Source organism: Vombatus ursinus, unplaced genomic scaffold (assembly GCF_900497805.2).
Source record: "Vombatus ursinus unplaced genomic scaffold, bare-nosed wombat genome assembly UNPS02004677.1, whole genome shotgun sequence".
NCBI classification, from domain to species: Eukaryota; Metazoa; Chordata; class Mammalia; order Diprotodontia; family Vombatidae; genus Vombatus; species Vombatus ursinus.
Window position 1 is genome coordinate 1176557 of NW_020944455.1, and position 16561 is coordinate 1193117.

General features: G+C 42.5%; 1 protein-coding gene across 1 annotated transcript in view; it reads left to right on the plus strand.

Moving 5' to 3' along the window:
- VSIG1 (V-set and immunoglobulin domain containing 1) overlaps nt 1-7514 on the plus strand; it is a 36879-nt gene extending 29365 nt beyond the window's left edge. The window contains exons 6-8 of the mRNA XM_027838899.1: nt 2922-3041; nt 4250-4388; nt 7339-7514. Of these exons, the coding sequence (XP_027694700.1) occupies nt 2922-3041; nt 4250-4388; nt 7339-7480 (401 nt within the window). The 3' untranslated portion in view covers nt 7481-7514. The remainder of the gene's footprint in view (nt 1-2921; nt 3042-4249; nt 4389-7338) is intronic.
- Nucleotides 7515-16561: the final 9047 nt, after the last annotated feature.

Below are 16561 nucleotides of genomic sequence, written 5' to 3' on the forward strand. Positions count from 1 at the left end.
AATGCTGTGAGTGTTATTAGAGTCTGGAACTCCAATGAAATAGTTCTAACATTAACGATAATGCTAACACTAACCATGGCCAAAGCCATAACTCCAATGCTATCCCAAATATCTACTCCACTATGGGGTTGCTTTACCCTTTAACTATAACACTAGTTCTAACAATCGCCTGAGCTCTAGTACTAAACTGAATATGAACCCAAACTAGCCCCACCCATAAGTCTGACTCATTGTAATTCATGTCCTAGACTTAATCATAGCCTAGCTCTCACCAGAGTCCTAAACTCTGAAGAGTTAACCACAAAGCCTAACTCAATAGCAAATGCCCCAGTATAAATTTTAACTCCTAGCTATTTTTTTAAATCAATTAATTTATTTTTAATTTTCAACATTCACTTCCATAAGCTAGCTAATCCCTAGCTATTAATCTAATGCTAATGAAACCATCTCAGAATGAATTTGAAGCCCAGCCTTGGGCTTACTCTAGACCATAGGTTCCCAAAGTGGGTGATACAGCCCTCTGGTGGGCACTGGAATGATGGGGGGCATGGGCAGTAGTAGCCTTGGGTACAAAGGGGCACTGAATAATAATGAGGTGGTAGAAGCATAAGAAGAGAAGAAAATTTTGAAAAATCATTCATACATGTTTCATCTGTTGTGTAACAGAGTTAAAGTCATACTGATTACATTATTTTCCAAATAAACACACAAAATGTAAGTTATAACCAATAAGTGGGCAAGTCCGCCGGCAGGTCTTAACAAGCAAGTATTGGCAGGAGAGCTTGTCAAATTGTCGGGAAGTCCAGCATGCATCAGCAGGAATATGTGCGTGTAATGACTTGTTTACAATATAATACTATATGGTTACATGATGCAATATTGCATGATCAAAATTTCAATGCAGGAAAAAACCACACACTTACAATAAGTTATTAAATTTAAGACATGTCATTTAAAATATATATATACATGTATATATATATATTTTGAAAGACACAAATTTCCCAAAAAAAATCATTAAAGGGTTAAAGAAAGTAGATTTCCAGGGGGGCACTAATTTTTTTAAAGGGGGCAATAGGCCAAATAAGTTTGGGAACCTCTGCTCTAGACCTTCCCCTCTTCTGGGCTGGGCTTAAACTGGACAAGTTCTCCAGGAAGCCCAGTGTATTCATAGATAGGTAGGGAGAAACATGTGGTCTCCTTCTTCTGACCATTTGGGGCCAAAGAAGGTTTTCATGTCTGGGTCCTATTTTGACCCAGTCTAGTTGAGGAGACATGTTATCCAAAGAGATTGCTCCAATTACAAGGTAGAATGGAAAAGTACCATAAAAGAGGTACTAACAAAGGGTTCCAAGGAGAGCTCAAAGGTGAGGGGGGATAGGGGAAATACCCCTTTCAACATTGAAGCTGGGACTTGAGATCCCTCAACCTTTGGCGATAAGGGACAGTGAGCAGATTAATGATGCCTCAGCCTTCTAAAGCCATGAGGGTTTGGGCACTAGGCCTCTCACCATCTAGGCATCCAGACTCGCCAAGGACCAACCTTTGCAAATGTCCATACCCTTCCCCCCCAACCTCCCACTCCCCACCACTCTACAATTCTGGAACTGTGAACCATGATCAAATCAACTCTGCCATTGTTCCTGGATGGGGTATGTCAATCTATTTTCCAATGGTCCCATTCACTATCGCTGTAATTTTGTGAAGGAAAGTTTCCTTGCCCACCACTCTCCTATGTGTGTTGTCTCCTTTTGATTGTGAGTTCTTTGAGGGCAGGGACTGTCTTTGATTTTGAATTTCTATTCCCAGTGCTTAGCACCAATACATCCTCCCCCCTCCCCCCAATTGATATTCCTAAAGGGTAGGTCTAACCATGTTACTACTCCGCTCAAAAAATCTCAATGGCTCCCTCTTACCTCTAGGATACCCCTGATTGTCTTTTACAGCCCTTCACAGTCTGGCTCCAACCTATCTTTACATGTTTATTCTTCTTTACATACTCAATATTATAGCCAAGCTGGTCTATTTCTTATTTCCCGTACATAGCATTTCATTTCCTACCTCCTTACTTGCACCTCTTGGAACTCTTGTGCCATTTCCTGCATGAGACCTTTTCAGATGCCCCTAGTTGTTAATGCTGTCTCCTTCCCCCAGTTCCCCCAGTTACTTTGTATTTATTTTATATATATAGGGTGTCCCAAAAGTCTTAGTACAGTTTTAAGCTTTAATAAAACAATTTCCCCACCATTTGGTGGAACTGACCCAGTTTTAAGCTTCACTAAGAGTTTGGTGGGGGGGGCAGCTAAGTGGCACAGTGAATAGAACTCCGACCTTGGAGTGAGGAGGACCTGAGTTCAAATCCGACCTCAGACACTTGACGCTTACTAGCTGTGTGACCCTGGGCAAGTCACTTAACCCCAATTGCCTCACCAAAAAAAAAAAAAAAGAGTTTTGGGACTCCCTGTGTATTTTGTATGGACTTTCTTGAGTATGTGTTTTTTCTTCCCAGGAGAAGGTAAGCTCTTGAGGGCAGCAACAGTTTTGTTTCAGTCCTTGTATCTCCAGCACCTGGCACAGTGCCTGGCACACAGTAGACACTTAATAAATGCTTGTTGAGTTGAGTTTCAGTGGCCTAGAAGAAATGGCATTGGAGCAAAGACTTTAAGGATGAGCAGGGATTGGACATGGGGTGGTAGGGAGAGCCATGCACAACTTACCATACATTCATAAGTAAGTCTAGGCATCTCCAGCCACATCCAATTGACTGTAAAGTCCTTGAGGGTAGAGACTCTTTCTTGTCTTTGCTTGACATTCAGTAGGCACGTAATAAAAGTCTGTGGAATTGAATCATATTGAAACATTGCTATTTGCTCATAAATGTTGATTTGTTATTTCAAAAGTACCTTTCCTGTTTTTGGTAGATCCATCGACTGGGCTTTTGGTTATCAGCAATCTGACCACCTTTGAGAAAGGCCACTACCGGTGTATTGCTAGCAACAATCTTGGGAACAGCTCCTGTGAGATTGATCTCACCACAGGACGTGAGTTGATAGTATTAATGTGCTATGTCCTGCTTGTGACCTTTGGTGTAGGCCAAGCCCAGGGTCATTTCAACCAAAAGGATTCTTACAGAACTCCAAATGGATCCCTGGTTCCTCTCTGGGTTCTCTTGCTTTTTTTACCATCCTTTGTTCTTGTTCAGGATTCAGACCTTTGATTTCATTCATTAGTGGGAGCTCCTGAGGTAGAGGCCTGAGTAGACACCCCTCCACAAACCTGCAACTCAACTACAATTGGTCTTTGAGAGTGGCCTGGGGTGCTGAGAGTTCAGTGGCTGGCCCAGGGTTGGGCATCCAGAATGAATCAGAGGCTGGTTTTCCCAACTACTCTCAAGCCTGCTCTCAACCCACTGGGCCTTGCTGCCTCTCCACTCATTGTTAGGCCTGGGTACATAAAATCAGAGTCCCCTGCATAGTGTCTGACTGGGTTTCCCTTCTGGTTCCTCTCAACATATCCAAAGGAAATGGTAACTACCTGAGTAAAGCCACCCAGCTTTCTCCAAATACTGCTTTCTCAAACTGAAGAAAGGTGACTCTAGCTCCACGCCTCCACAAATTCTAATGCCAGGCTGGAAAAGAAGGGCCTTTAAAGGCCATCGCTCTGGCCCAACCTCTTCATTATACAGAGGAGGAACCCGAGTCAGTCTCGGAAGGGTAGAGGCAGCATGGTATGGTGGAAAGGCAATTGGATTTGGAGTCAGAGGACCTGGCTTCAAATCCTGTCTCTGTCACCTAATGTCTGTGTGACCTTGTGCCAGTCACTTCCTCCTCTGGGTCTCAGTTTCCTCTTCTGTAAAATGAAGGCATTGGACTGGATCCCACGATCTATCTTTTCCCCATTATCCCCACATATAGAACCGTTGCAGGAACAGTGAGAAAAGCAGGAGAGGGATCCTTGCCCTAGATGAGCTCAGAGTATGCCCTAAGCATACTAATGCTCCTAAGCTCTATACCTAAGCTCCAGAGGAAGATGAAAAAGCAAATGATGGTGTATCTAGAGCAGGATACACAAGTGCTGGAGGAACCAGGTTCATCATGCACGGCCCCAGGACAGAGCAGCAAAAGAGGGAGATTCTCCTTCCTGTCTGGAATTCAGGGATCCCTATAGTTCAGGAGCGCTGATGGTCCCTCTCTAGTTTGAAGGTTCATGATGTGAGCCACACTATTGACAAGACTTTTTTCCCTTCTAGATTTGGAAGCAGGTGTCATTGTTGGGGCACTGATCGGAGCCCTCCTGGCCGCCATCATCATCTGCTTGATTGTGTGGTTTTTCATGACAAAGGCCAAGGCCAAGTCCAAGAAAAGAAAAGTGATAACAAAGGAGATGCAGTGAGAATTTTTCCGTAGTTACCTGACTCCAATAGTTACTCCTTGTCTTGAAAAATATTTTGATCTTCTTTTTGTTACATCATTATTTCCCAATAACTTGTCCCACCAGCCTCGTACTGCTAAGCAAGATCTTCTGACATGTTGATAATGTCAGATGACACATGCCTGATTTCACACCTGTATTCCATCAGTGCTTTACCTTAGGGTGGGAGGTGCATTCCATCATCAGAAGTCAAGATTGCATTGAATTGCTCTGAGTTCTGTAATGTATTGTATGGATTGGCTTTATGTTTTGTGGTCATTGTAGACATTGTTTTCTTGGCTCTGCTTACTTCCCTCTGCATCAATTCATATAAATTTCTCTGAATTCTTCCCATTTATCATTTCTTACAACACATTCCATTAGATTCATATACTGCAATTTGTCCAGCAAGCCCATGATTAACGAGAATCCACTTTCCCCCCATTTTTGTCTCGCCACAAAAATTACTTCTATGAATATTTTGTCATTAAATGCAGCATTTCCTTCTATCTTCTTTGGTCTCTTGAGGGGTATGTCTCTGATAGTAACATCAGCTGGTCAAAGGATAAACAGTTTGTTACTTTTCTTGCATAATTCCAAACTGTTTTCTGGGATGACTGAAGCAGCTCACAGCTCTCCCAACAGTGTATATGTGTCAGGCACTATGCTAAGTGCTAAGCTCTTAGCGTGCCTGTCTTTCCATAGCCCTTCCAACACTGACTGTTCTGTCTTTACCATACTTGCTAACTTGATAGGTGTGAGGTGAAACCTCAGAATTGTTTTAATTTTAATTTTTCATTATTTGTTATTTAGGACAATTTTCCATATGTTGATAGTTTGTGTTTCTTCTTCTGAAAACTATTTATATCCATTTACCATTTATTTATTTGGGAATAACTCTTGGTCTTATTTTTTGCGTTAGTTCCCTAAATCTCTAGAATATCAGATATTAGAAATATTTGATGCAATGATTTTTTTCCAATCTATAGTTTCTCTTCTGATTCTAGTAGCATTGATTTTGTTTATTCAAATGCTTTTTAATTTTATGTAATTACATATCAATTTTGTCTGTTATGCCCATCTCTCTTGTTTCATTAAGAATTCTCTCCTTAGCCATTGTTATGAAAAGTTCCTCCTTCTATTTTCCTTTCATTTTCTTTTAATAATGTGACCTTTTATGTTACGTTGCTTATTCAGTTGGAGCTTATTTTGGTATTTTGTGTAAGATGATGGTCCAAACTGAATTTCTGCCAAACTACTTTCCAGTTCAATTTGATTCAATTCAATAAACATTCAGTAATATTTACTATGTGCCAGGCACTGTTCTGAGCACTAAAAGTTCCCAGAAGTTCTGGTCAAAGAAAAAGTCCTTCCCCAAGTAGTTGATGTTAGTGAGTTTATCTAACACTAGGTTACTATGTTTGATTGCTTCTGGGGTTTGCTTATCTAGCCTGTTCTGCTAGTCTCCTTCTTTATTTTTTTAACCTATACCAAATAGTTTTGATGATTACTGCTTTACAATATAATTGGAAATCTAGTAAATTCAATCAATCACAAGCTTTATTAAGCATTTACTATATCAGGCACTGAGTTAGGGGATTCAAAGAAAAAGTGAAAACAGTCCCTGCCCTGAAGGAGCTTTTATTTTAATGAAGGAGATAACATGTATAAATCAGAACATATAATATAAATACAGAGTAGAGGGGAGGTAGTTTTGGAGAAGAAGGTACTAGAAGTTGATGAGAGTAGGAAAGACTCTGGCATTTGAGTTGAATCTTTTTTTTTCAGCCAAAAACACGGTTTATTGAAGATTCGCCATATTAGCCAGACTCTTAAGGAATCTGAGCATCTGTGGGCTATTGGCTAGATTGTGAAAATCTGAGCAGTGGCTAGATTATAAGAATCCCAGCCATTTGAGTTGAATCTTAAAGGAAGCCAGGGATTCTAGGAGTCCAGAGGTTGGGGGGGGGGGGGTGGATTCCAGGCCTGAGGCTCAACCAGCAAAAGGGCCCAAAGACAGGAGATGGAGCTTTGAGTGTGAGGAATAGCAAGTGATACTTTCTGCCCTTATTTCCTTTGAGATTCTTGACCTTTTTGACAGATATTTCTTAACCACACATCAAATGCATTGTTCTGTAATGTGGCCATTTTTAGCATAAGACACAAGGGATCGTTTTTGCTAATATCATGTCATACCCTAGACCGGTGACATTCAGTAGGATTGGCAGGTGGTGAAGTAGAAAGAGTCTTATAGTAAGAACCAGCCCTAGGTCAAATAACTAATGGCATTCTCTGCCCATGTCTGGGAGTTCTCAGACTGGGAAGGGGCCTCAGAAGTTACTGAGTCTAATGCATAGTACGGTGGAAAGAGCCCTGGCTCTGGAGTCATAGGATCTGGGCTCGAACTTTGCCTCTGATGTTTACTACCTGTGTGACTTTTGGAGAGTCGCTTCTTTCATAGGCCTCAGTTTCCTCCTCTGTAAAATAGGCCACTGGACTAGATGACCTCTGAGGTTCCTTCCAGCTCTAGAGCTAGGATCCTATTCGGACCCTTCCCTGGGCCTCAGTTTCCTCCTTTGTAAAAATGAGGGAGTTAGACTAGCTGGCTTCTTCCAGCTCTAGAGCTAGGATCCTAGCTAATTGTTTCTTGATTTGAATTGGACATTGCCCTTGGGTGTCGTCCCCCGCCCCGCCTTTTCTTCTCAAGCAACCCTACTACCTAGCACAGTGCTTGATACATAACTGACACTTAGTAAATGTTTATGACGGTTTCCTTTCATCTTTAAATTCTTTCTTACTTTGCTCACTTCAGTTGTGGGGCTTGACTGTTGCTCAGCATAGAGGATGTGCCTCAGTTTCCCCATGCCTCACCCCTCCAGTCTCTATCTCATTAATGCACTCTTTTCTGTGCCCTCTTTTTTCTCACAGGCCTGTGACGAAGACACTTCAAAGTTCGGAGTACGAGTCAGTGCCAGCCCAGGAAACTGCCCCCAGAGAAGTGCCTCCATCATCCACAGAGCCTGAATTATTGGCCTCCAACCATGAGGAGGCTGAAGGAGAGGAGAAATAGGCTGTGACTAAAGACACAGCTGCACTACAGCCAACCCACCGGTAGTGTTTGGAGCTGAGTTGCCATGGAAACCCCCCATAACAAAGCCTGTGTGTGATTATAGCCTAGACATCCACATATTTCCTACTCTGAATCCCAGGCAAGAGGCTCAATTTAGCTACCCAAGAAATACAAGGGCTCCTGCACAATGTGTTGGCAGTGTGTTATTTTCTAAAATGTGTAAAGCCAATTTGGTGGATGGAGAGATCCTTGGACTGAGGAGTCCAGAGATTCAGTTTCTAGTCCTGGTTCTGCCATTATCTCCACATATGACTAGGAGCAAGTCCCTTCTATTCTTTAAGCCTCAGTTTCCCCATCTGTAACATGGGGGGGGGTTGGACTAGATGGTTTCTAAGGGCCCTGCTAACTCTGCCATGCTGTGATGTCCACAATAAATGATTGGCTGGTGATTTCTAGCTTAAAAGAAAATATTTGGTAGCATTTGTGACTTGGATTGAATAATCTCATTTCTCTCTTACATTCCATGTGCAGGTAGGATGAGATAGCATTGGCAAGGTTCAATTCTGCTACCATGCTCTTGATGCTATTGACCACCAGGAAGAGTTTATAGCTTTATCATCAACAGCCAATCAGAATTAGTATTTCTTCTAAGGCTAACTAACTTGGGACAGATCTCTTAGAGAACTAAGGAAGAAGCATGAAGGGTCTCTAAGCTCCACACTGGCCTCTCTACTATCTAAACCAGGGGTGGGGAACCTGCGGCCTCAAGGCCACATGTGGCCGTCTAGGTCCTCAAGTGCCGCCCTTTGAATGAAACAGATTGTTCTGTGAAGTTTGGATTCGGTCAAGGTGCCGCACTTGAAGACCTAGAGGGCCACATGTGGCTTCAGGGCCACATGCGGCTTCGAGGCCACAGGTTCCCCACCCCTGGTAAACTCTCCAAACTGAACTGGATGGTGTCTCAAAGTGAACAGAATGTTCTGATTCATCAGGAAGTCAGAAAAACCTGGGTTCAATACTGACACATCTCAACACAGACTGGCCTTAGCCAGTCTACTCACTTCTGGGTGTCCCAGGCAACTCTCAAAGACTGTCAGCTACAAAATAAGTGCACATCTGCATTGGTGCAGGGAGTTATTTCACTGAGAATTCTCTAGGCCAGGGGTTGGCAAACTACTGCCTGTGGGGCAAATATAATTTGTATTGAAAAATGTAAAAACCATTCTTAGTTTGCTGGTCATACAAAAACAGGTAGCTGGATGGATTTGGTCTGTGGGCTATAGTTTGTTGACCCCTACTCTAGACCAATGAGATCACAAATCTGGTTCCCACACATGCAAAAAAAAAAAAGGAAGGAAGGAAGAAAGAAGAGGAGAGGAGGAAAGAGAGAAGAAAGAAAGAAAGAGAGAAAGAAAGAAAGAGAGAAAGAAAGAAAGAGAAAGAAAAAGAGAAAGAAAGAAAGGAGAAAAGAAAATGAGAAGAGCGAGAAAAAGGAAGGAAAGAGGGAAGAAAAAGAAATAAAAAGAGAAGAGAAATGAGAGGGGAGAAGAGGAGAGGAGAGAGAGAGGGAGAAAGAAAGGAAGGAAGGAAGAAGGAAAGAAAGAAGAGGAGAGGAGGAGAGAAGAAAGAAAGAAAAGAGAAAATGAGAGGAGAGAGAAAGAAAGGAAGGAAAGAAGGAAGAAAAAGAAACAGAAGAGAAAATGAGAGGGGAGAAGAGGAGAAAGGAAGAAAGAAAGGAAGGAAGGAAGGAAGAAAAAAAGAAAGAAGAGAGGAGGAAAGAGGAAGAAAGAAAGAAAGAAAGAAAGGAGAAGAGAAAATGAGAGGAGAGAGGAAGGAAGGAAGAAAGAAAAAGAAATAGAGAAGAGAAAATGGGAGGAGAGGAGAGAGAAAGAGAGAGAGAGAGAGAAAGGAAGAAAAAAGAAAAGAAAACTCAAAGCATGTTTTAGGAGCAATTGCTATTTAAAGGAATCCGATGCTGAACTTACATTTTGTAAAGCAAATAATGAACCCCTAGTATACAGCAACTTTCCCCATTGTGGTTTCGATATATCGCAGGTCGGCATAAGAAATTAAATGGGAATTTGGGGGGAGTTTTGAGGAAGCTGCAGATGACACAGAGCCTATGACCAAATATTTAACCCAATTTTTTGCATCAAAGTACCGTAAACACCCCAAAAAAGAAAAAGAAAAAATTCAGACTACTTCTCTGGTATGAAGGGAGGGCCAAAAAAATTTTCCCAGATTTTCCAGATCGTGGGGGTGCCGCTCCTCTACCTTCCACAATGTGGAAGGAATAATTGTTGTACTTACAGAAATCGAGACTTTTAATTGTAGCATTTGCTTAAAATGAGGTCCACCTGTTTATATGTAAGCACCATTTGCAAAGCTTATGAAATGTACTAGTTCCCTGTTTAAAGCTTTGAGACTGCTGGACCAAAGTTAGGCTCTCCCACTCCTTTGAGTTCTTTCCCTACTGTAATCATCTTGCCCCATGTCAGATGGCTGGGGGGATGGAGGTCCTGCTTTTTCCCAGGCTGGGCTCCATGCTCTGGACCTGACTTTTCTACCATCTAGCCTCTCGAAGGTGAGTTATGGTGGCACACACCTGTAATCCCAGCTACCTGGGAGGCTGAGGCTGGAGATCTCTTGAGAGTAGGAGTCCTGAGTTACAGCAGGCTATGCTGTGGGTGTCCCCACAAAGTTTGGTGTTAAGAAGGCATGCCCCTGATAGTCGGTTGGGGTAGGGAGAACCACCAGATTGCAGACTGGCCCATGTTGGAAACAGAACCAATCATTAGTGGGGTCAAGCCCATGTATGACCTCTGTAGTTCCAGCCTGGCCAAGATCGGGGAAACTTACTCTTTAAAAGAAAAAAAAAAAAAAAAAAAAGGTGAGCTGTGCTATATTACACTTCTGCTTAGATTTTTCTTGTTTCTAAAAAAAGGCTCTGATGAGCTAATTTGTACCAACTGGATAATCAGTTTAAAAACCTCCTAGGAGTGTTTTGCATTTTACCAGAGGGCTTTTAAAGAATGATCACGTCATAAAGGAATGAGTTTCCAATGGGGGAATTTCCAGCATTGAAGTGGTCAGGAGGAGGGAGAAGGGAGCGGCCTAGGCCCCCCCAAGTCACAACATAAAAATGAGCATCTATGCATAAAGGCTGGCTTTGAGCAGCATGGTTTTCCCTCGATCTCTTTCTGTATTATCTGTAACCCTGGATTAGTAATTTATTAATATTATTCTTATTATTGATATTCATAACGGTGACCTCAAAGGTCTACCAGATCCTTAAATCAGTAAAGAAGGGCTCAGTAGTCGTCACAAGCAACAACACTGTCCTTACTCCAGCACATAGTAGTAAGGTGCTTAATAGATGTTTATTGACTGACTGAGGCAGGAAAGTAGATTGCAGACCATTTAAAAATTCATCAACAATAGAACAAGAGGTGGGAGTTGGGGAGAGAGAATGCTGGGGGAGAGCAGAAAAGGGTCTTTTGCCTTAAACAAAAGTAATCTTTTCTAATCTGGAAATTAAGTGCTCCCCAAATACTCAGGGTATTTGAAGTTTGGTTGTAAATTACTTCACCTAATTGTCTGGGTTTAAGCAAACCCTCAGAATCCTTCCTCTTCTACCCAGTGTCCACAGATAGGAATTGGTCTTTGTTAGGGCCATAGGAAGCACAGGCTTAATCCCTCATTTGGCCACAATACCTTTCTTTATTAAATACGAAGACCTACCTAGGATCTTTGGAATTGAAAGTATTTGTGCATGGCAGGTCCATATTCTCTTGTTTGCATTTTTTCTTTTATTTCCTTGTTTGCATTCTCCACCACCACCCCCCAACCCTCCCACCCCCCTTTTTGATTAGACTTTGGAATGCAATAAACTCTTGCACATGGAGGACAATAGGTAGATTAGGCCCCTGGCTGTTTCGCAAATTGCATGGGACAAACCTGAATTCATGTTGCTCTGTCTAGCGTCTCTAAATTAGAATGCTCAGCAAATGGGCCCAGGCCATCACTATCTTTCACCAATTGTTAAAGAGCAAACAACAAATACAGGGATCTTTTATGTTCTTTGGGACACTCATTTTAGGACAATATAGGGAACTCTTCCTGCCCCAGGGGATTGTTCCTGGATAGGTAGGGCAGTTTCCATGGCAATCCCTGTGGGGCCCACTCCATCCTGGAGCTGGCTGTTTGTTTTATTCAACTGAATGACTGCCCAACTATGGTCTCATCCAATGCTGAGGTGGAAGCCAGGCACGGGATGCCACTGTCTGCAAGTGGACTCTATGGCCCCTTTCCAGAAGGCTTTCTTCATATCCCTCTTCAGGCAAGCAAATAAATATGCAGGTCAAAGAGGGGAGCCCCACCTAATAAACTCGGCCCCCAGTCTGTGGACTCAGGACGTCCACTTCTCCTCTCCTGCAGCTCTGGCAACAAACGCTAACAAAATCAGAAGAGATGAAGGGGAGGGTCCAAGAAAACAAACGAAACCAGAGAAAGCCCATTTCACAGTCACCTTCATGGGGTAGTGCCAGATAGCCAGAGTGTACCTCCTTGGTTTGGTCCACTTATCATTTTGACTAGTGGCCAAAATCAAATGTTGGAATTAGTTTGGTATTTAAAGGCCAGTGTGTTAGGGTGGAAAGAGCTCCAGAAGGGGAGCTGAGACATGGGTTCCAATACCAGCTCTGTCACTTACTAGCTTTGTGATCTTGGGCAATTCCTTTCCTCCTTTGAGGCCTCAGTTTTCCCATGTAAAGTGAGAGAATTGAATTAGATCAGGGGTCCTTTACCTGAGGTCCATGAACTTTCAAAAAAAATATTTTCTTAACTGTATTTCAATATGATTGATTTCCTTTGTAATCCTATGTATTTTATTTTATGCATTTAAAAAAAACTATTCCGAAAAGGAGTCCATAGCTTCACTAGCCTTCCACAGGAGGCTGGTAACTCCCCCAAAGGGTTAAGAACCCTGGGCTTAGATGATTTCTAAGGTTCCTTCTAGCTCTTACAGGACAATTGGATTTTTTTCTCTCCCTTTGTCTCAATTTTTTAGTATGAAATAGGTGAGTCTAATAGGATGGCTTCTATTATTTAATTTTTTGTTAAGACTGGGTTTCCCTATCTTGCCCACATTGGAAGTTCAGAGGCTATTCATGAGCCTGACCATCCCACTACTGAGCAGCATGGGAGCTTTGACCTGCTCCGGTCTCTGATTCAGGACAGTTTGCCTTCTCCCTCTTTAGGCAATCACCGTGATCTCCTCCCTCTGCCTCCCCCAGCTCCCAGAGGTTCACCATACTGCTACTGCTCTTAGTGAGGACATTGCTACTATAGCTCAGAATTTCCAAACTCAAGAGATCTGTCAGCCTCAGCCTCCCTGGAAGCAGTCATTCTAGGCAAGCACTACCATGCTCATTGCCTGGAGTTGGTCTTTTAAAGATGTCTGATCTTGGCAAAATTTCAGTGTGGGTGGAGTTTGCCCTTTGTATCCATCTCCTTACAAGGACCATGTTTTCCACACCCTGACTCAGTAATAATAATAATAATAATAATGATAATAATGATGATGATGATGATGATGATGATGATGATGATGATAGAGTCTAGACCTGTGATTTCATTGGTATAGGGAACTCCCAGATGAAGGAATTCCCTCTTCCAGTGCAGGTGCAACTTAAGAGTGTTAGTTAAGGAGAACCAGCCCCTGTCCTTCAAAATCTCATGGTCCAAGTGGGGAAATAACTAACACATATCAAACAGTCATGTTCTCTAATAAAAGTAAAATACCAGATTGGGACACTCAGACTGGGTCACACAGCCAGGATGTGTCAGAAGTGGGACTTCCTGGCTCTACCTACTACACCAGGCTGCTGCTAATGCTAATGCTAATGCTAATGCTAATAATAATAATAATAATAATAACTTTAAGGTTTACAAAGTACTTTACAGACATTATCTTATTTGATCAAGACTCATGATTGATTAAGTGACTTTAAAAGTAACATCTTGGGGCAGCTAGGTGGCACAGTGGATAGAACACCGGCCCTGAAGTCAGGAGGAGCTGAGTTCAAATCCGGCCTCAGACCAAACACTTGACACTTACTAGCTGTGTGACCCTGGGCAAATCATTTAGCCCCAATTGCCTAAAAAAACAAAAACCAAAAAAAACATCTTTAAGTGACATCTCTGACTTTAAATTTTTTTTGCAATATTTATTTTTAGTGTTTTGTGGGTGGTGTTCTTTTTTTTTTCCTTTTTTTGTTCTTGTTTTTCAAGTAACAAATATTTTAAATTAATCTGGCCCTCTTGTGAACCTCCCACCCCACCCCCCATACACACATTGAGCACATTGGAAAAAAAAAACAAAACAAACTCCCAAAACAAATCCTTCAATACATATCTTACTATTTGGCAAAACAAATTCCTATATTAGCCATATCTAAAGAAGAAATTTTGCAAAGCCTCACCAAAAGGCCATCCCCTCCCCCAAGCAGGTTCCCCACCCCTGCACTAGACCTTTACTCTTGCCCCTTCTCCCATCAAAATTTTCCAGTCCTGTCCCCAGTTCCTCAGCTACCTGTCCCTGGGAAAGGGGATGGTAAGCAAATTCACACTGAAATGTAAATAACTAATTATTGGGTAAGATTTTACCTGTTCCCCAGGATGTGTCTTGGAGGTCTGGGGTGTCCTGCAGAGGCAATGACCTAGCTCCAAATGACTCTAATGATGCAATTCCAGATACTGAAGATACCAAGTGCCCTTCTAATCCTATTCATAGGCAATAAACTATGTGTGAAGGCAACACTGTCCTATCTCTCTCTCTCTCTCTCTCTCTCATTTCTTGGAATATGTATTGTACTTGGTCTGACAAACTGGGCTCAAATGAGTGTCCCAATCTGCCATTTTACTTATATTAGAGAAAGTGACTGTGTGATAGCTGTTAGTCATCTCCCCATATGGACCGTGAGGTTTTGGAGGACAGGGGTTGGTTCTCCTTAATCATTACGTTTCCCTCAGGGACGGCCTCACTAAAAACTGGGTGGTAGACTCTGGAGACTGGAGTCTTAACAAGCTTATGAAGGTACATAGGAGCCAGACTGGAAACGGCTTTAAACGCCAGGCTGAGGAGGTTGTCTTTTATCCTAGGGTCTATAGGGAACCCTAAAGATTTTGGAGTACAAGGTACGGTTAGACTTGTGCTTTAGGGAGCCTTTTTGGCAGTAGTGTGGCCCATGGATTAAAGGGGAGAGGCTGAAGGCAGGGAGACCAATTAGGAGGCTGTTGTGATGGCCCAGGCAAGGGGTGAGTGAAGTCTGAGCTAGAGCATCACCCATGTGAGTAGAGAGAAGGGGATAGATATGAGGGAGACGTTGTGGAAATAGGAACAAGACTAGGTGGGCATAGTAACATCTGCCTCTGATCCCAGCTGGAGGGGAGTTTGAGGTTGATGTGGGTTCTGAGATGCAGCAGGCTACAATGATCTGGTATCTGCACTAAGTTTGGCATTAATGTGAATCTCAGGGAGCAGGGGTGAGGGGTGGGGTGGGTGGAACTGAAGGAGGACAGTGAGGTGGTGCAATGGATAGTTTGGGACTTGGGAATCAGAAAGACGGAAATTCAAACCCTCCCTCAGACACTTCGGAGCTACGTGACCCATGGTAAACTACTTCACTGCTCTGTGCTTTAGCTCTTTATCATAAAATGGGGACAATAATAGCATCTAAGTCACAGGACTGTTGTGAGGATCAAATGAAGTAACATATACAGAGAGCTTGGCAAACCTTAAGCTACTATATAAATACTAGCTCTTCAGGAGAGGCAAACGGACCCTTTGGAGACTGAAAAGGTCAGTGCTCCCACGCTCATTAGTGGTGGGACTCGGCCTGTGAGGAGTCCCTGTATTTCCAGTCTGGGTGACATGGGGATACCTAATCTTTTAAAAAAATACCAACAAGGCTTTGGTAACTGGCTGGATAAGAGAGAGATGGAAAAGACGGGAAAGAAATGGGTGACTTCAAAGTTGTGAACTTGGATGGTTGGAAGGATTGGCGGTGTCCTCAACAGAAATGAGGATGTTCCTTACTTTTAAAGAGCTTCATTAGAAATAGGGATTGGCAAGACATTGGCACGAAATATGCAGTGAGTGAGTAGGAATTCATTATGATATTTATGGCAAGAAAGAAAAATGTAAGCTAAGGAGGATAATGGAATTGAGTTGCACTTATTCTAGTGCTTTGAGTGAGGTAGTCCATTCAGCATTTGAGGCATGTAGACGTCTAGGAAGTTGAATGCATATTAAATTATGTTAGGGAACATCTATTCACAATGGGTTACTTCTAGCTGTCATCTAGAGGAAACCCATTGCTGGTAGCTGGTAGGGAGACACAGTCCTGATTTGATAAATTCTCAACTGAAGGATTATACTCCCCAACCCCAACTTTCTGGTCTTTCCATTGCACATCAAGCACGGCCCTTCTTTTGGTCAAAAGTGAAACCTTTTACAGGATAAGACAACATAGGTAAAGAATCTTATAGTAAATCTAGAAGTGTTTGTTTCTCTTTCCCTCAGCCACAAACAAAGACTGCACACATGTACTTTGGTTCCTTTGTTCCAAGGGGTAATTAACTCCCAATAGTTGAAAGACCATTCACTGGCAACTGATTCACTCCAGGCCAACAGAATGGGATGAAATAATCCTCTATCTACTGACCCAGAATATGGACTGAATCTGATAGAATGGAAGCGCCTTGAGGGCAGGGATTATTTCATTTTTCTCTGTACATTTCCAGGGCTAAGTACAAAGTCGACAACATTTGAAAACGATAATTCAGTCATTTTCAGTCATGTCTGACTCTTCATGACCCCATTTGGGGTTTTCCTGGCAGAGATACTGGAGTGGTTTGCCATTTTCTTCTCCAGCTCATTTTATAGATGAGGAAACTGAGGCAAACAGGCTTAAGTGACTCGCCCAGGGTCACACAGCTAGTACATGAGGCCAGATTTGAACTTGGGGAAGATGAGTCTTCCTAACTCCAGGCCTGGCGCTCTATCCACTGGAAACACCT